Below are 21,190 nucleotides of genomic sequence, written 5' to 3'. Positions count from 1 at the left end.
ATAGACACTACACATTTTCCACAACTTCAAAGTCCACTGAGCATGTATTGTTAAAAAAGAATTGAGGCGGGGACCACACGGACAAAGAACCCCAAAAATCCCAAAACCACACCCACAAACCAGATCAAAAATCACTCATAGCAAACAAAAAGTCTACGCAGTTTACAATAGACTGGGCTATGCGTCTGGTGTTTCAGGGTAAAGACCAAACTATAGGGCTGGACACTGTTCAGATTTTGGGCCAACTTCATGGAGTTACTTAACGCAGAATTCACTTAGTACAAAAAATATTTGCTCAGCTAGTCAAGTAACAAGCCAATATTTCCTGCATGTAATATTTGTTGTGATCTAAGCTGATTTGTACCGAGTACATACATACATATGCAAAGCTTTACTTTCTGGTCAGCAGCCCCATGCAATGGGGTCCTGACTAACAATATCAAGCAGTTAAGCACAGAAATGTAACAGTCCAAGAAACTATTTGCTTGGCAACATAGGGTTGCTGACCGTACTGCTGTGTGAATTCACATTACTTGAAACTGATTCTAAGCTATTTCATGCTTAGCATATAAATTTAATAAGCAATAGTTTTTTTTTAGCAGCCCTGGAACTGTATACATGTAGTGTGTTTGCTTAATTTTGCGACAGCATGTTCAATGTACAAAGTGCATTCACGGAGCATCTAGAATTATCCCAAGCACTATTCTGAACCAACTAGTCTGGAGTGATTGAGATATATACTGCCCTCTGTTGATATAATCTCAGTGTCTAAAACAAAACTTAAAATGCTTAATACCCCCAGTATAATAATCACTTTATAGTTTGCATTGACCAAACAAACTAAAAAATGACAGCGGCATGTGCAACAGTAACAAACATGAGACTATTATCTAACGAATGTATTCATTCTTTAGGCCATATTATAATAAAGCCCCCCCAACCCCAGAAAAAAATATGTCTTTTACCAAAACCTTTATTTTAAAAAAGTGTTCTCGACCAGGACTATTGTTGTCATTGTTGGCCTACATATAAACTCTTTGGATACCAAGTGCTATACTGAAGCGAACAGTTACTCCAACATTGTCACCATCACCATATGCCTCCAGCTAGAAATATCATGAAGTTGTCACAACTGGTGTGAGTTTCAGACAAAAATTAGAAGAATGCAAGTATAAAAAAGTCAACAAAATTAGCCGCTGAACTAATTCAGAGTACATCCCAAAAGGGAATGATTTATCAATTGGGAAAAAGCAATTGTATTACCTTTTTCTTTTGGTTCCTCGATTAGCCTTGAGCTGTTGTCTGCCTAGTCCTGTTGTGATGTGTGAGGGCGCTTCTCGCAAACCAAAGCTCTTGGCCGTGTGACCCAGGTGAAGTTTCTTAATGTGGAAGATGTGTTTCAGGGAGGCCGGATAGGTGGCATAGGCACGCACAAAGGACTGGAAAGCTACAAGCAACAACCAATTTTTGTTTCACTTTTTTTTCTCGAATTATGGTGTGTCCAAGGGAAAAAACATTGCCTTCAAGGGAAATATGTTACATAAGGTCATTAATCAGGAAAAGTTTGAAGATAAATCACAAAAGGTGTGCGTGTTATTGCGTCACAAACAGCCAAGCTGATGACAAATCTTGTTATTAGCATGTGCGTTTCCATCGGTTGCTATGTGTTACCATTCAGCACTCCGGACTCAAGAACCATTTAGTTTTAAGTAAATACATCTGGCAGCTAGATAAGTGAATGTAAAATATTCCTGCATGTCCGTGCCTGCCTATGGACAGCATTTGACAGTATAAAAGAAACTTGTTCCCACATTTTATGCTTTACCACTGAATGAAGAATGTTTATATTTACTCAGTGCCAAGCAAACATTTGCAAGGTGGTCTTCAAATTTTTCCCTTTTTTTTTCCTTACCATATTATGTATTCAACACTAACAGTTTGCTTTTTATGTAATACCTGATGCTCATTATTAACTATGCATGTAAGTTCACAAATGGTCATAAGTTCTCAAATGGGCCATCTCACCTTTGACAGCTAATACTGTGTGACTCTTGTTGCTATTGACAAATTCTTCAAAGACCCGCTGCATGGCACCGGCTGCCTCCTGTGCTGTGTGGACTGGCTGGCGGTACTGGTTACCAGCTAGGTGAAGGTTGATGGTCATAAGGGTGTGCAGTAGATGATCATGGCCCATCTGCTGAATGCTGTCATTGGGAATCAGTCAATAATTGGCTCAATAATCGGCAATAGCCAAATAGTATCCTTCTAATCCTTCCCATCTAGTGATCCTATTTTGAATCCTATTTTGAATCCAAACAGGGACAAAAGCACTGAACACTACTTGGGACTAACACTACTTGGGACTAACACTACTTGGGACTACTGAGATTTTGTACAATATTTCCTTTTAAAGGTGCCTTTGCTAGTTGAAAAGTTTCTAATCAGTGTTTAAAATGTTCAATGTTCTGTAATAGTCAAAAGTAATCAGAAAAGCTGTCGAGTTACAAAAATTGCTTAATCAAAATAATCTACTTGTGTCTTGTTTTGGTAGGTGGGTTATGTAAGTTTCACACACTTATGTGGCACATATATGCTCGCAATAGTTCCACATATTAGACTACAGCCCTCCTTCCTGAATACAAGCAATTGAATTGACTGACTTGATTTTGTGTTGGCTGAGCACATTGAGGTACTGCACCTCAGCTGGCGTCAGGAAGAGAAGAGACTGGCCTTTCTTGCCAATACGAGCTGTCCGACCAACGCGGTGTACATAGTCCTCTGGTCTACCTGGAGTGTTGTACTACATCAAATGAAAATAAAGATGACATAAAATTCTCTCAAAGGGAGTTATCTTTTAGGACTTGTGTAAAATTTCGACTCAAATCATACTAAAATTGGATGGGATTATGTGTAGGAAGTGTAGATAGGGCTGTCTTATCCACTTACGAGGGCCAGTAAAGGACATGTCATGTGCATGTTCTTCTTTGCGTGTTAATACAGTACACAGAATATTTGGCCACATTTCAACTATACAAACCCTGACATGTGTTGGTATGGGAGGAAGGCACATTGACACTGCAGCCATGTTTGAGGTGTGCACTTTTATTCTACAGGGATACACATGACTCTTGCGCATTCATTGTTACTGAATTAAAATAACAAAAACACCACAAAGATGACTGCTGAATGCACGTGTCTATAGTACGGGCTCCATGCGCCAACAAAAGAGGGCGCCTTTTTACCACTTTGAGGGCCCCTTGGACGGGACACATAGCGTGTGCGTACAGGACTGGTTGGCGCACGAAGTACGCATGACTGATTTATCCTGTATGTGCACAAAGCTAAACCATAGCATCTTCTCACGCGAGCGTCATGGGCGTGCAAATATGTTCAAATTTAACTTGCGATGGTCTCGCAGACTAATCCCTGCCCCAACATCTTTGGATCAGTCGAAATACATAGTGAATGGACCGGGAACCAGTCTAGGCCACCCCCAACTCTCCTTTTCTGGCCGTTGATGGGGTTCTTGTGCACGGAGCCCATAGCTGCCATGTTTTGTTCTGTCACCGCTGAGTGTATACTTATGCATGGGTCAATAGCTACGAGAAGTATGCTATACTATGCTGTGGTGGTGGATCCATTTCCAATGGGTTATTATGCTAGTGGTTGCTGTCAGAATGGAACTTCAATCAAACAGTTTGGCTTGGGCTATGAATTGAGATTAAGCTGCTTACCAACGACTGCAATTTATCCACTCCAAGTTCTATTCATGCAAGGTTTACAACACAAAAAACCATCTCTACCTTGCACACTCTCTATCCCTTTAGACTATTAGTCAATTTAACAGTGGACAAACATTGGAGAATTACATGTAAGGCAAGTAATAACCTTTTTTCACGAACCCCTTTCTTTAAAATGGAAAGTAATATTTGAACAAAGACATCAGAAAAACCTTTGTGACCTACTTGAACAATCCACTTGACTTTGGGCAGGTCTAGTCCCCTTGCAGCAACATCCTGAAAAAAACAAACAACCAAATTGTCAAAAATCAAACAGATTGTACAGAATTTGATACAGATATTGATGTATGCAACGGAAGAAGAAACACATGTACTACAGTGAAAATGTAAGCTTAAATGCCAACCAATGTTTTGCCATAAAAATATGAAACCTTGCCAAAAATTGATGTCACCATGTTGGGTGCTGGGGTCAAATGGCTACTGTGTTCGAGTCATGTGCCAAAATACGTGGGTTCAAACCCTGACGGGGAACATAGTGCTTGTGTTCTTGGGCAAGACACTTTACCATGATTGCCTCTCTCCACCCAGGAGTATAAATGGGTACCTGTGAGGGTAGAGACCAGATTGGGCTGATCTCAAGCTGCCGCAGAAAAATGGTCTCATTCCTGAAGAACAGGGATAATAATTGCAAAGTGCTTTGAACCTTAGGTATAAAGCGCTATGGGCTCCGTGCACAAGTACCACTTCAACGGCCAGAAAGGAAAGTTGGGCGAGACCTACATGTTGTAGACTGGTTCAAGTCCCGGTCCATCCACTGTATATTTCGAATGATCCAAAGTTATTGGGGGGCGGGGATTAGTCTGGGAGACCATAGCTAGTTAAATTCGAATGTATTCGCGCGCCGACGATGCCTGATGCACACACGAAGATGCTGTGGCTATGAGCTTGGCACATTCAGGAAGTCGTGCGTACTTCGCACGCAAACCAGTACAGTACAGGACGCACACGCCGTGTGTCCCGTCCACGAAGCTCTCAAAAGAGGTAAAAATGCCCTCTTTTGTTGGCGCATGGAGCCCATATTATTATTATTATTATAGGCCATTTTTCAACTTTGTTGTTGCCCCAACCATGTCATGCAAAAGCTTTATGATTCTGAAAACAATTTAACCTCAAGTGCATTTTCATGATCAACCCCAATGACACAACTTTATCCATGAAATCAGTCCTTCTGATTTGAAAATCACAGGTGTGTGGAAAAAGGCACACCTGGATTTTTCTAGGCGTGTGATTCTGTGGTCCAAGCTGGGACTGAACAATCTGGTATTTTTTTATACAATTCATCTTGGTTTACACTCACTAACAAAAACCCCCAGAAAACACATTATTTAATTAATAGCTTGGTTCAAAAAAAGGAAGTCAGTTAATGCACAGTAAATCCCACAACACTGACAGCTAACAGTTGAAATTACATGTACTTTGCTTTGTAACAGAACTTCATAATAATAACATCAGGAGTTCAAAACGAAAGAATAGCACCACTAGTTTATTCATGGTTATTCCTTCCTCCATGATCAGAGGCAAGCATTCGTATCGCAGTAAACATGGTAAACATAATCGGCCCATAACAAACAAAACTACTCCACTTTTACTTCGACAACCATGTCCTTCCCGCTGTCGTCATCTCGCTGTACCCTGTACCCTATGTTGCCCATTCCCTCCCACCTCTTAAAAATACGAATCAGTCATGATTGAATCAAAATGTGCTTCGCGAGCTAAGTTTTGTGAATGGAAAACATGTGTCAAGTTTTGTAACGCCCACGGCCGTGTTCCATGTGAGGCAACCTGATTGGCAGGTGACAATAACTGCACCCAGTTTCGGCCAATGGCGTTTAAGTTATCAAGTCTGTGTTCAGCGTGCAATACCGATAACCCTGTGGCTCAATACTGATAACCCTTGCTTTTACTGCGAGCAGTCAGCTTGTACACACGTGCGTATTCACCGTACGTCGTGTACAGTACATGTACATTCTACGCACAGTCTGGTAGCGCGTTTGCCCCATACAGTTTACAACATAATGTACATTTAGTGCGTAATTCTCTACACGTGCTGAAACAAGGCTACTGGTTCATGCTGTCAACAATCAACATGGCGTTCCGCACTGCCCAGCTGTTTCGCGATATAAACGATATAGGTAGGCCTAATGCTTGATTTTTTTCTCTTCACCGACGTACCTTTTTTTCCCCACAAATTACGAAGTATATTTATGCTGTAGACGTATGCCGAGGTGTGCGGTACAGAGGGATCCAGGTGTGGGATTATTCGCACTTCTCAGAAGCTTTTAGGTGTGCGATGGCGTGGCGGTGCGATCGCACACCTCAAATCAGAAGGACGGTGAAATCATAGCCCATCCTTGCCTGTGAATATGTGTACGGATATATTTTTGACTCATGGTCAAATCTCAAAATGCAGGACTCCCAACCCTTAGTGAGAGGATGTGTGCCAGAAGACTCATGTTTGTCAGGCACTGCCTGCAGTACCCTGAGCACAATGCTAGCAGCTTGTGATATGAGAGCCAAAGCAGGGTCAAGCTCAACGGGGTAGATGATACATGTGCAGGGATATGTGTATAACTACAACAAATGAACCATCAACTTTGAAACCTGGGCCAGTTTGTCATTGCCCAAGAACACCACTCAGCATACTATTAAGGTGACGTCACCCTCACACAGCACTACCAGGCACAACATGCAGCTCTGACAGTAAGTGATATCCCTTGATTCAAAATGAAAATGTGTCAATTTCCAATTTTGCTAAACATCATTACACAACAAAATGTGTATTGCTGTATAACACAGAAATGCATAGCAGCTGTGCAAGCTTACCGTGCATAAGAGAATGCCTGATTTGGCTTCTTGAAACTTCAAAAATACTTCTGTCCGTTCCTATGTAAAAAGAGCAACAAACAAGTAGAAAAAATTGATAAAAGAACATAGAATAAACTCTTTTAAATAAGTTTATGATACATTTGAAAGATAACATTTCTTGGGATTCTTAACTAAATTAATTTGTACCAAATAAATGAGACAAAAAATAACAAATAAAAAGGAAAAACAAAGGAATCTATTTCAATGTTTTGAGGCTTCTGAAGCATTTCCAAAAATGTGTTTTTCAAAGAATGCCATTTTCAATTTGAAAAAAAAAAAGTTTACTTCTTGCGACATATTCCCATGTAGTCTTAGCACCAGGAGATTCAACATCTCAAGAACAGCCTTGATGCTCTCTTTGAACAGCGTGTAGTGAAACTCCACGGAATCCCGACTGGAGAGAAAGACTAACATCTTGCAATCACCTGTGGTCTGTCATATTGCAAACAAATATGAAACACAACTTCAGTTTTCTTTAATAAATGAACATGAATAAACTCAATGTTCAGATAGGCATATCACTTTGTTACTGGGTACTCAGCACAGGTGGCAGAGGTTTTGGGGGTAACAAGCTGGTACCTACTCCCCAAATTTTGAAAAGTTTGTCGTTTTTGCATCTCCTACTGCAGAGACATGTATTGTGCCCCTCCACTTTAAGAAACATACTGGGAACACGAAAAAATAGTTTCTTCTCTGTACCAAAGATGAACTAATGGCTGCAAGACCAGAAATATACGCTAGCATTATGTTGTTTACGCCCAAGAACTAACAATATATGTGTATTAAATGCTGTCAAGGCACTTTTTACAAATTTCATAATTTATAGTAATATAAACTATATTCGAAAAGGGTATGCAATGACCGACCTGAGCTCTGTTCAAAATAAAGGCAGTCAATGTAATTAGCCTCAGCTTGCTAAGAATGACTACAAAATACAAGGAAGCTTTGTCTGGAGTACTAACATTCGTGGATATGTGCACTTAATAGAAGTTATGAATATAAAGTTAAATAAAAAATCTGGCAGTCTCAAGTATTGTTATACAATACAGGTGAGGATACACAGGGGTGAACCTAATTACCTGAGCTCTCTTCAAGATAAATGCAGCCAGCGTGACAAGCCTCAACTTGCTAGGCACGATCACAAAATGCTGCTGCAATCCTTCTGGGGTTGTGAAGTCCTCAATGGATATGGAGTCTCCTGCATTCGGTCTCTCCCTTACCACCCTTTTGTCTGTTTCTACACCTCCGAGATGATGCTTAGCAGAAAGAGGATTTGTACTCTGATCTGATTGGCTCTCTTTGGCAATGTCAATCTTGATGGGGTCATTTAAGGTCATTTGGGCGAGTCGTTCCACGCCCTCGGTGAGAGTGGCTGAGAGAAAGATATTCTGTCTCTGCTGGCACTTCTCATTAAGACTGTTCAGAATGAGAGACACATCACGGTCATATCCCATATCAAGCAACCTGAAGAAAAAGGACAATGCCGATTTTTACTAAAACTACCTTTTGAACAAATGCTCATAACTCTTGGAAAGCAAAACTCCATTCCTGATATCACATATGTTAAATCAAAATTTAAAAATTGTACTTTGACAGGATTTTTACAGGACTGGTTTCAAAATATGAAATGTTTGGCAGTTGGAATTGGACAAGGCATGTATTTGACAATGTACATGTAACAGCCAAGTACAGTAAACTCCGGCTAAACCAGCACTCTCGGGACCCGAGAATTTGTGACGACTTACGCGAATGTCGATATATGCTATAAGTCGTCATTTTGCCGACTTACATGAATGTTCTTTTGCTCACATGATTCATTGCACCAATTGGCTTTGATTTACCCTGGATTATCTCCTTTATGCTTTAGTTGAATCCAGCAAATTAATCCTCAAATTGTATCATCACCTTTGGGGTACTGATAGTGGAGACCACGATACATATGTACGTGCACAGTAACGAATTAAATGCGTGCGTGTTCCGGTATATACCACGCACGCATTGACTGCAGCAGTCGTCATTCAATAAGACGACCCCCAAAATGGACAGAGCGCATGCGTACAGCCTAGGGGGGGTACTGGTATTGATATGCTCACGATGCATGCATATGCAATGTATGCAGCAAAGATCCTATAGCGCCGCATAGTGGTATGCAGTAGGACACCCTTTTTCGACACCTATGCATGCGGCGATCACAGGCCGTGCGCAACCACTTTTCACTCGACACTTTGCCAACCGCAGTACAGGAAGTCGATGCCAATGTGTGATTTGTTGAATGCCGACTTACACAAAGGATTTTGTAATGCTTTTTATGGAAAGGGGACCGAGAGTAACACGACGACTTGAGCAAAATGGCGACTTATAAAAGCCAACTTAGAAATAAAAAATTCAATGGAAATGCATTACGGACAATCGGGACTTTAGTCAGACGGCCGACTTGAGCGATTTGACGAGTTGTATGATGTCGGTTTAGCCGGAGTTAATGTAGTGAACAAGATCATTCCCATTAGTTGTTACAAAAGCTAAATAGAAAACAAACTTTGCAACAGAGAAGTTCATAAAGATGACCAAAAAGATGAACATATGACTTATTGAATGTGAATCCAAAGGCAGCATTTGTCTTGAAAGAATGATTTGCAGAGTGAGAAACACACTAGTTCAGTCACAGCAGCAACCCTAGACCAGTACCTCAATCAATGGAGTTGGTCAAGTTGTCTTTTGGATATTTGGATCCCTATGTCGCCGTCAATTAAGTACCTGTCTGCTTCATCCATGACCAACCAGTTCAGTTTGTCCAGCCTCAATGTCTCTGTGTGCTGTAAGTGGTCCAAGAAGCGACCAGGTGTGGCTACCAGAATGTTGATGCCACGCCTCAAACGAGCCTTCTCTGCTTTCTTCTTTTCCCCTCCCATCAGGTAGCCTGGCACTATCCACTGGAATGGCTACCAACAAAAACCCAGAAAGTGAGACATTCAACATTCAAAGGCAAAGGATAGATTGAAAAGGTCAATTTACACATACGCGACTTTGTCACGCAACAGTGTTGTGCGTTTTTATAAATACGTACATATTAATGAGTGTTTACATTTACGCCACTATTAAAGTTGTGAGTCCTCCAAATTCTCCACTCTGTACTAGACCAATGGCACATTCTGTAACTTTTAAGCCTAACTCCCTAGCATGATTTAGTAGGAACCATACCCATCCTGGCAAATTCCAACACCATATGGGAAACTGTGCACACATGTTTCTGACTTTGATTCTGGAGGTGTGCCAACCCAATGTAAAAGACTGTCAGTTTAGGGGTACCGTACCCATCCTGACAGATTCCAACAGAACATGCCGTTGGGGTTTGATGGATTGAGTTCTGTTAGGGTTAATGGGCTGTAGTTCCAATTTCTCCCAAACCCTCTGGTGGATTTGAGGGATCTAGGAGAGTCCAGCCTTGACGTACCTTCAGAACTCTCTGGAGTGTGTTGAAACTTTGCAAAGCCAGCTGGAATGAAATAGACACATCAAACATTGTCAAGACGTCTAGGTTGCATTATAACTTGTTTTGATGAATTTGGTTACAATATTGATCATGTGACACACATTTTAAAACAGATGTCTCTGAAATAAATCTTATGTCAACATGATCGTGGTAGTGTAATAAGAAAATATCAAAAATAATCATATCAGCAAATTGTTCCGACCACGGCAGATAACACCCCGGCAGATAATGGAATGCCTCTCACCTCCCTGGTTGGCACAAGAATTACTGCAAAAGGTCCATCTGATCTTTGAACCTTAGGATCGTGACCCTGAAGAGAGTTGACAATTGGAACAGCATAGGCAAGGGTTTTTCCTGCAGCGTGTTTAGGGAGAAAAAAAGAAGTTTCTGAATATTTTTTAATTCTCAGAATTCAATTTCAAATTGCATGAAAGTTGAGGGGGCCTCAATTTTACTCATTATCTCAGTGCTCTCTTTTGTGGTGAGGATCAAAATAGGTCTGGATATGGGCTCCGTGCACAGGTACACCCTCAACTGTTATGAAGGGAAAGTTGGGGGAGATCACTGAGAGGGACAATCTAACGCACTGACAATGACATCTGGCGATCACGCGAAGGCACTGTGGCTTTCTGCACATTCAGAATATAATTAGTTGTGCGTACTTCACGCCATACGTGCGCAAACCAGTACACGCACTGGCTTCTCCAAAAAGGTTGAAAAGTGCCATCTACTTTTCGTGCACAGAGTTCACAGCATAGTGCACCAATAGCATAAAAACAGAAGCCACAGCCACAAATTGAGACAAATGTCAAAGTCTTGGTCTGTCCTTACCGGAACCAGTCTGTGATTTGACCAAGGTATCTCGGCCACTCAGAATGGCTGGAATGGCCTGCTGCTGGACACTAGTCATGTGACTGAACTCCAGTGTCTTCTCAAGGGTTGATATCTGTAAATCATGCAACAATGGAAAAGCAATGATTTCAGTTGATTCAAGTTTTTAAGGACATGTCACAACTAAAAACCTGTGCCCTCCTAGAGCCTTCAAAAGCCAACACGAGAGTTTGGGATTTTGTAGGAAGGTACGTAGGGAACAGCCACTATTGTTATGCAACTTAATTGTACCTTGAAACCTTGAAGGATTAAACCTTTCCCTCCCAAATCCTTAAAAAATGTGCAAATAAATTTGTGCATCGTGGGTATCTTGGAGAATTGGGAGTGGGCAATTCCTTGTGGGCAAATCCGTAAAATCCAACGTACCGTATGTCCACATGATGTCCATGTACAAGGTCGTTAAGGTGGTGGTATCTTACTTTGGTCTGTAATTGTTTTCTACTCATTAGATGTCACATTATAAGTGGTATTTCACATTCACTTTTCCAACAGCAGCTCAACCCTAACCCCCAAAGGGCTGTTTGGGGGTCAAGTACCAAATACCACAGAATACTACATGTGCTGTGCACACTTGTATGGAAAGAAATTAATACTACAGGTTACTACTCAATGGTATTTTGTAGCATTGGGGGCGGTTAGGGTTAAGTGTCTGACATGCACGTCCGAATTTACGGAATTGCCCTAGTATAAAATGCAGTGCTGTAGTCAAGTCCATCACAACTCCATACAAGTCCATCACAAATAATCCAGTCTCCAGTCAAGTCACAAGCTATGCACTCAATGAACTGTGACAGAACCATTCCTTTGTTTCTGCGACTGTACTTGTGAAAGGACTATGCTTTACTTTGAACTGGACTTGATAAAATGCGTAGGTACTTAGGGTTAATTCAAAAGTGAGTTTGTTATAGAGGAAATTCATCAATACCTGGGACAGTTTACCTTTTCCTATTGGTCGACAGGCTGTCACATGGGTGGTTTTAAACCACTGTTCAAACACTGCTCGGTGTATAAATGGCAATGTTTCAAAACTGATCATGAGACAGAGCTCTGTGCTACATGTGCACAGTATGCTCTGCGTGTGCTGGCTGCAACTGTGCGCTTGAGAACCACTGATCATCTCCATATAAGATGGTGAGCATACCACTAACTCATGCAAACAATAGAAATGACCCAAGCATGGAGTAAAATGGTAAAACAAAATCATTGGAAGTTTGTCAACTTTTCAACTTTTTGACTGAAAAGGTATTTACGAATGGGGCTAATAGGGTGATGGAGAAGTTATGAACGTGACGTTTCAAACCTGTTAAGGGCCATGGTCACTGATAAAAACCCTCATCTTTGGCTCCGCCATTATCATCGGCCAGGCTCCTAACCGGTTTGAAACATCTCACTTATAACTGCTCCATCACACTACTGCCCCCTATTAGATTTGAACTTTAACAAATTCATACATTCAATGGTTAAGAACAGTATGAGAGCTACAATGTCTTGCCCTTAAAAAACATTATTCCAAATTCCAAATGCTGCTGATTTATTAAGCTGCCATTCACAATGGGAGCACAACACAGTCAGTGTGACCAACTTCTCAGCAGAAAACATAGCTGATCAACACTGGCTCCTCAGCAAACTAAACAACAAATACAAAGCAATATCAACAACTACAGTAATGTGCACAACAGAAAACCCATTTTTGTCAACTGATTTTCTCAGCAAACTGACAAAGAAATGACAAATACTGGACTGGTACCCACATTTGTGTTATGCCATTTATTATCATCTAATTTAAATAATCATCTAATTTAGATAAATCGCTTTCTGAATAGTGCTTAGAAACACCATTCAGAAAGCGATTTATCTAAAATAGATGATTATTAAATTTAGATAAATCGCTTTCTGAATAGTGCTTAGAAACACTATTCAGAAAGCGATTTATCTAAATTAGATGATTATTAAAAAATTTGATTATTCAGGTGTTTGATTACATTTGTTTAATTGAAAGCGCTCTATGAAAATGTAGACTTCTGTTCAGAAGGTGCTAGAGTACATGCCAAAACCATGTTTAAGCTCCAATAATACCTTAATAATTCACTGACAAGAAAGTGGGATAACTACATGCGCTAGTATTATGATGTTGACAGCAGGCACTTTTCAGGAAAAATTGGATATGCAAATATAAAAATCGGCTTTAGATTAATCAGGAACATGGAAACTGAAAATGGAATGATAAACTGTGATATTAAGAAAGGCTTCTTTTTTTCAGTATCAGTGCTTAACTTACCAGATGAGGATGAAGAGGGAGATCATGGAATGAGTGCGCTGAGAAAATGGCCTCTTTGCTGGACTGGACCTTGGCACTGTTTCAAACATAAATCAATCACAATTATAAAGCCAACAGGCAAGTGACACAAGGGGAAGAAACTTTCACCCCACAAACTTCAGGATATGTGTCATTATGAACCTTTGGCATGATAACATTGGTTTTTTTTAAGCCAGAAAAAACCCAAATGAACCATATGGACTCCACTCATGCCTATGATACCTAGAATGGAGTGTAAGGCAAAGGGTGAAGTTATGGCTGGTCATTGGACATTTTCAAATCAAAAATGAAATAATGTTGCGTCAAACTTACTACCATACGTATATTTGGAGTTAGTGGAGGAATATGAGTGCTACATGTACACTGAGGCAAGATAGAAAGTTGTAACCAGGTCGGGTTTCAGTACTTACTTTTACCCGACAGGTTCCTTACTCCAGCATTCATTTCATAACTTTTGTAACTTCGTGGTTGTGTCATTTCACATGTGAGCAGCCATTGCGATCATGCTTTTTGCCTTGCGCCCTCTCGCGGCCAACTGAACTTTTTTTTGCACAACGCGCGCCGCCTAGAATTTTGCTCAACTATGCAAAGGGCCTAGCGAGCAGGCGAGTTTAACATTCCACGTGCTTTGTTCAAATTAGATAGCTGACATTCCGGGCGTTTCGGTTAGTTTTCTTGTAAGGCTAGTTGCAAAATAACTTTGATTTCGATCCAACACCTTGTTGCGTTCAAACCATCATTTTGCAAGCTCTTACACTCTCCACTTTTATCTGCAAATTTTGAGTGAGGCTCCCTGATAGCAGTAAAATATTTTAATCTATTTTAACTGCTGATCTTCGATTTTGACATCGGACACGGAGAAGGCATGAATGTAGACCATCCAAAGTGGTGAGTAAATCCCTTGTCTGATATTTCACTTTTTATGCCTAAAACCTTTTTATGCCTGAATCTTTTTATGCCATCATTTATGCAACATTCTGGTCTTTTGTATGCTTTGTTTGTTGCCAGAAATTAAGGCCGTCAAAACGGACACGGCCGGAAATTTGTCTTGTGATCACGACTGATTAATAACTTTAGAAATAAATATGTTGTCGTGATTTTCAAGTATTCTTGAGAATCAGTTTTTTCCCTAATGATTCTCTATTTAATTCCTGCATGAGTGGCATGGCAAAAAGGATTTTCTGTTGACTATATTTTATATTTTGAACATTTCGTGTAAACACCGTCGATTTATTTAAACACAATTTCCTACTATTTTAATATTTTTTCGGCAATTCCAGAAAACAATGTTATCAGGTACTTTATTTTTGTGAATCTCCATTTTTCATTTTGAAAAAAAAACAAATTGGTAACTTCTGAGCAACACGAGTATGCAAACTTTAACTTAAATTTTAGTGTTGCTATAATATTTATGTTCACATTTATCATTTGAAATAGACTTTCCCATTTTCCCAAAACTATTGGTTTTCTTTAAAGTGCTATGATCATTCGGGAATTTGTTATTAGGGCATGGTATATATTCTTACTTCATTATTTTATAACATAACTTGGTGAATAATTCATTTCTATATTCGGATTTAAAATTGCACTACATGTATATAAAATATTCATATTCTTGCATAATTGCCATTTAAATAATTCTTCTGTTTGGGCAACAGTCATTTTATGCCACAGTTTGTTCCTTTACTGATGCATTTATAAAAAGTGTTTTGATTTACAAATAAAGAAAACAGTTTTTCCCAAATTACTTTGAATTAAATATCGTTAATAATGTATTTGGATCTGGAAGTTATTCCCATAATTCATTAGTCATTTATTGTTTTATGCATTTCAGATACTATCCTTGGAGTGACAGTTCACTAGCCTATTTTCCCTTTTTGACTGTCGTTTTATATACCCAACAAAGTTCCGTTCTACATACCCAAAGTTCCTACTATAATTCTTTTTGTAAATACCTGATCATTTGTATATATATTGTCTCATATTTGTCTTGTAAATAAAATATTTTGATATTATTGTCGAACAACAGAAAATTTCGCTCCACCAAGTTATTTGTATAAGTGGAACCACTCGGTTGTAGGAGAGTGAACCATAGTAAACCAATTTATTTAGCTCTCCCCGGTTACACAGTGCTGCTTCATTTTTTTCCTAGCAGCTTATGTACATGTAGATGTATCTAATTTCACCCTCTGAAAGGCAATGCTGTCTCAGAGCTTTCACTACCGAGCATGTTTCATTTTACTGCCACCCTACGTCCCCCCTCCCCTTGCAAGGCACATTTCATTTTAATTACCCAAAATAATAACTGCACTAGCTCCCTCCATCATTCTACTGTCAAATTTGGAAATACACAGTGCCACTTAAATACAGTATGATACTCAAACATGTACATTAGGAATTTCTGGGTTGTGTCTGAACAGCGAGGAGATGACCTTTCCATGACCTGATGATCCTGTGACCTTTGACCTGTCTTGATCTTTGACTGCTTTCTGTGCTGGTCTAATATTCCGTGCATTATGGTCAGTCTTTGATTTGCCAGCACTATGTCTTGACCTCGATGATTGAGTTGGAGCACTGGATGTTCTCTCTTGTTTCAGTGTCTTCCTTTCTTGAGTTTTCTGTGATGCATTCACTTTCTTTTCTTCCTGTTGAAAAAAAGGGATGGTGACTTAATCAATAATATATACGTATTTACTTTAATTTCATTAAGGATTCACCTCACCTGATTCGCAAGGAGGTGGCTTTGCCATTTTTTGAAACCCTATTGTCCCTCTTTTGTTGATACTTTTTAGGAAGACCTCCGAAATATTTTGTCACAAACATCAATAATGGACCTTTGATAATCATGGATCCTATAATAATGCGGTGATTACATGGTATATAGCACTTTATACCTACAGTTTCAAAGCGTTTTACAATTATTATCCCTGTTCATCAGGAATGAGACCATTTTTCTGCAGCAGCTCGAGATCAGCACATTTTGGTCTCTACCTTTGCAGGTACCCACTTCTATACTCAAAGGGTGCCTCTCGATTGGCACCTCAATCGAGGCTCACGTAAACGTCTGTGTATGGCAGTCATTTTGAATGTAAGAAACGATGACGTCTGAAAAAGGGGGGACCAACTTTCTATCGCTTTAAAGAGGGTATGTTCCAAGTGTGGCCTTTAGTTATGGAGGTAGTCCAGTAAATAGGCCACATCATTGGGCTAGCGCACATCAAGATTCAATGATTAACTTTTGTGGATAAACAGTTTGCCATACGCGTGCAAAATCATAGCAGGGTACCAACGAAATCAAAGAAAAGATCTTATTTTGAAGTAAATGCACTTCACAAATCATGTATACACGTACACTGGTACCCTGCTTTCAGTGTACATTGCACAACTACATGTACTGTAGCGTGGAACCGGACGAGTGCTGGAATCGGCTCTGATGGATCTGGGTAAAAAATACCCGGCTCAGAACTGAACGAGTCATGGATTGGACGGTCCGGACTCCGGATCTCACAGGCTTACTAGGTGCATGAACAATGAACATGAGTATTATCTTGCCGCCCACGTGTTTAGTGCATAACTGCAGCGACATTTCATTTTTAACCATGTGCAAAAGGCACCGATCAACCAAAGCGAAGGATTAATTCATTTTCATGCAACTGTATACGTGACGTGACTCAATTGGAGCTGACTACTTTGTACCATCCTATAAATGCACGCGGTACCCGGGTACGGGTCCGCAGAGCCGATTCCCACGGCACTCAGAGCCGAGTCCCGCAGCACTCTGAGCCGGCACTCAGAGCCGATTCCAGAGCGTAAAAATGGGACTCCTGTGAAAATCGGACTCCTTGTTGGTTTTATTGGTCCTAATTATCTATGCATGACATGTGCATTCCCTCCTTTGAGTCCGTATTTCATAAAACCTAAAACACTTCACTGCTTGTCCAAGCACCCCCGAGTGGTCAAGTAATATTAACAAGGGTTTGTAAACATGGTAGCTTTTGTATGGTTGTGTGAAAGAAAAAAAGAATAAAAAATTAATAAATAAACAAATTAAATAACGATTACTGCCTGCGTTCACGATAAAGCATTCCTTCTTTTACCTACTTCTAGAACACTCAATTTAATTATTAAAAAAATGGAAGAATATGGGAACCGAAGATCTGCCCAATACCAAGCCCCCCCCCCACACATTTTTTTTGTAGATTGATAAAATAAATCTAACATTGTTCATTTCAAGAGCGAGCTAGGGCTCCCCTTATCTATTCGTATCATTTTTATTAAACGCACGTCGGTTGTGATCGACTTAAAATCCCGACACTGTGTAAAAGTGATGGTTATATTTCAGGCGAAAGTCTGCCACAATTTCCATGCGAAACCCCTTCCATTCTCCGCAACATAAAAAATAAACATTCTAATTTATTTTTAGTCTGGTTCCCAGACCAAAAGATTCAGGAATAGACAGAATCTTTTGGTCTGAGAACCAGACTAACTTATTTATTTTAAATCTGGTTCCCAGACCAAAAGATTCAGGAGTAGTCAGAATCTTTTGGTCTGGGAACCAGACTAAATTATTTTTTTTAGCAGCCAATCAGCATCGGGCTTTCATTATGTAGGGCTTTCACGCGTGTGAGAACTACAACATGCACGTCTGACTGCGAAAAAAGGTAGGAAAGTCACATTTTCTTCGAAAGTGCTTTCAAAACTACAACTAACATGAGTTTATATGAAGAAAAAAGACTGCTTGGAAAGATTTCCATATACGAAGTTCACTCAACACCCTTTGTACAAACCCTATGAGATTGGACTGAAAAATTCTAAGTGTTTTCTAAGAAAATGCTTGTATTTTCTCACTGCTCAAATTGACTTTGATGACATGAAATTGCTATTTGGGGGCTTGTTAGTCAATACAGAGGAAAATTAGTGAACTTCGTATATATATGGAAATCTTTCCGACTGCTTTAGCCTGCAAAAGTCACTTTGGTACTGGACAGTCATCTGCAAAAGTCAGTTTTGAACAGAACTTGTAAAAAATAGAGGTGTCCTAAAACTTAGTAAGGATTACCCATCTTTTCATCAGACGACGATATCTTGATGACATGGGGCGGGGAGGGGGGAGAGGCTTCCTTATTAAAATAATATGACATACGCCCCCCTATTTTATGTCAAAGACTAGACTAGACGTGGGCGAAGTGGCGCTTGGGCGAAGTGGTCGTCATGGTTGTGGGTGGGTGGTTGAGCATGTTGAGGGCGAGGTGACTGTAAAACAGCTATACCGGTATCGGGACAACTCGTACCCAGGACAACTCGTACCCGGGACGACTCGTACCCCAAATTTGTGACCCGGGACAACTCGTACCCGAGACGACTCGTACCCGGGACAACTCGTACCCGGGACGACTCTTACCTTGTTCTTTTCTTACCATTTACTTTTCTGTTCCTTTTTAGTTAGATGTAATTGACAAATCCGAAGATGTGGAAAACCAAAAGCCGTTGAGTTTTGGGGAATTGCCAGTGGTGACAAGCAAGAGATTGTTCTGGAGAGATTCTGGCAGCTGGCCGATGATCGCGGAGTTCCCTGAATTCGCGGAAGGAGCTATAGCAATCATGAGCTTCGTAACTTATTTGATCTTCATTTATTGCTAAAATTTATTTCTAAAATAAGTGGACCGATTCATTAAAATTAGGTAGTGGATATTTTGCCGGAGGTAATGACGGCAAACTAACGATTACTAAAGGTTTGCCGGCGGCAATCCATATCAACAGAGGGCGCTGTACTTTTTAAAATAGGGCTGAATTATAAGATGTATTAAATTCCCACCAAAAGTTGTGTAGCAAGTTTGGTGTAATGGTTAAGCAAAGGCTCTAGCATGTCTAGTGAGCGGGATGACTCGCGTTCGATTCCGACCGCACCACAATTTTTAAATTTTTTTTCTCATCCCCAAATAAATAAGAATATTCTTCTTTTATTATTTTAACATGTCTCAAACAGTTTTTGCAGAGTATTAGGCCTACATTTTCTTTTTCAGATGTGTGGCTCTGGAGGATTTTTTTTAAAAGGGAAATAAAGTCCGAAATTATAAAATGGTCTGAATCCCATCTTGTGAAAACGAGGTAACAACGATAATTTTGGCATGGAGCCAGACTAAAACTTGTCACCAGAAAAAGTACAAAAAAACAGTAACTGCGCATGTTCACTGTATATCCGGCAAACTAACGTTTACTAAAGGTTTGCCGTCTCCGGCAAAATATACACTGCCTTAAAATTATAAATATGTTACATATGTCACCTTCTAGTTCTACACTTTTTATGACATTAATTTTGATAACCATCAACAATCCCAGTAGCGTGTCAGTCTTTTGCATAATTAAAACAGTATTAAAAAAAACAAAATCTTCAGGCCAACAACAGAGAGACCTATTTAAATGAAAAACTTCTTCTCTATTTAAAAATGAAGAACGGAAATAAAATAATTGAATAATAATTAGTTGAAAATAAGTATGATAACAGTCGGCACAAGTAAGGCACAGACATGACAGATACGAGTACGCTGCAGTGTTTTATTTTCAGACGGGTACGAGTTGTCTCGGGTACGAGTTGTCCCGGGTACGAGTTGTTCCGGGTACGAGTTTTCCCGGGTACGAATTGTCTTGGGTACGAGTTGTCTCGGGTACGAGTTGTCTCGGGTACGAGTTGTCTCGGGTACGAGTTGTCCAACATTCGCTATACCTACCGTCTTCTTTTTCTCGGGAAACACGAGGTTGAGCATAAGACCACCGTCGTCTTCGTCCGCGTCCATGATTGAAAGCTTTTATTGAGTTTTAATTATAGCCTCCACTTGGGCACAACTATAAAATACACAAATCTTCTAGTTCTATCAAACTAACTGCACGAGACAATAGCGCTACATTTTTTACACGATCATATCCCATTCATTCCGCATGGTAAGGGATGGAGGCGGTACATGGAGGCTGCCATTTAAAATCTAGCGCCCTCCATCGACAAGATTTTTACAGTTGATAATAATATTGAGTAAACTCGGACATTTCTGTTTGCAGACTGGATTCTTAAAGGTTTTCGATATACTATATTTAAGACATGAAACTCCTTATTAAGCCTCTATCCCTCAATACAGGAAATATTCATATCCAAAATGCAGATTCTTTGAATCCCAATATAGAACAGATTAAAGAACAAACCCTAAAACTCAGCTTTTTAATTGTTACGTCATATTTATTTACATCCCGTGCTTGAAATGTAAACAAAGTCTTCAATAAACACAGCCATTAAAAAGTGAACATTATAGTACATAACAAAATTTTATACATTTTTGATTTTTGAATTTAGTACATGTCTCAACTTTTTGGAAATAACCAAAAATCTTAACTTTCTGTATCTTTTAATGATTGTTATTTCTAGTTAACTGTGTAAGTTAGTTTTCTAGTTCAAGACACAATGCACTCTCTGGCTGAGACATAGGCAGATCCGGGGGGGGGGGGGGGGGCCAAAGGGGGCCATGGCCCCCCCCCCCCAAAAAAAACGAAACCATTTTTTAAAATTTTTTATGTGACATCGCAATAAAGGCAGGCAATGAGTACATCACCATCTTTTCCTCAAAAAAACATTGGTTAAAGTAGTCAGAAATTGCCTCAGGTCACCACAGAGCATCTAGAATCCAAAAAATTTCGGGGCCCTTTAGCGGTCCCCGAACCCCACGCCGTAATTTTTTGACCCACTTTTTTGGGGGGACCAAAATTTTTTTGGCCCCCCCCCCAAAAAAAATTGTGTTCTGGATCCGCCCTTGGGCTGAGACGAGCTGTAAAGGGAGAGCA

At 39.9% G+C, this 21,190-nt stretch overlaps 1 protein-coding gene across 1 annotated transcript; it reads right to left on the bottom strand.

Moving 5' to 3' along the window:
• Positions 1-1,237: 1,237 nt before the first annotated feature.
• Positions 1,238-20,363, bottom strand: LOC119720261 (probable ATP-dependent RNA helicase DDX31). Its single transcript, XM_038189883.1, has 14 exons — positions 20,092-20,363; positions 15,746-16,008; positions 13,325-13,400; positions 10,987-11,101; positions 10,400-10,509; positions 10,117-10,158; positions 9,420-9,604; positions 7,745-8,129; positions 6,951-7,097; positions 6,624-6,683; positions 3,966-4,016; positions 2,661-2,800; positions 2,026-2,204; positions 1,238-1,447 (listed from the first exon to the last, which is right to left on the bottom strand). Exons 1-14 carry the CDS (start codon positions 20,155-20,157, stop codon positions 1,260-1,262), a joined length of 2,007 nt encoding a protein of 668 aa, XP_038045811.1. The 5' UTR covers positions 20,158-20,363; the 3' UTR covers positions 1,238-1,259.
• Between the last annotated feature and the right edge of the window lie 827 nt (positions 20,364-21,190).

The sequence above is a fragment of the Patiria miniata genome, unplaced genomic scaffold, assembly GCF_015706575.1.
Source record: "Patiria miniata isolate m_02_andy unplaced genomic scaffold, ASM1570657v1 HiC_scaffold_9, whole genome shotgun sequence".
Taxonomy (NCBI): Eukaryota; Metazoa; Echinodermata; class Asteroidea; order Valvatida; family Asterinidae; genus Patiria; species Patiria miniata.
Note: the sequence above shows the minus strand (reverse complement) of the source record. Positions and strands in the feature narration are given on the sequence as shown.

Excerpts from the sequence above, each read along its gene's own strand:
- LOC119720261 (XM_038189883.1), bottom strand. The coding sequence starts at position 20,157 with ATGGACGCGGACGAAGACGACGGTGGTCTTATGCTCAACCTCGTGTTT. Across the intron at positions 16,009-20,091 it reads TTCCCGAGAAAAAGAAGACG|GAAGAAAAGAAAGTGAATGC; the intron begins GTAGGTATAGCG and ends TTTTTTCAACAG. Across the intron at positions 8,130-9,419 it reads GTCATGGATGAAGCAGACAG|GTTGCTTGATATGGGATATG; the intron begins GTACTTAATTGA and ends CTTTTTCTTCAG.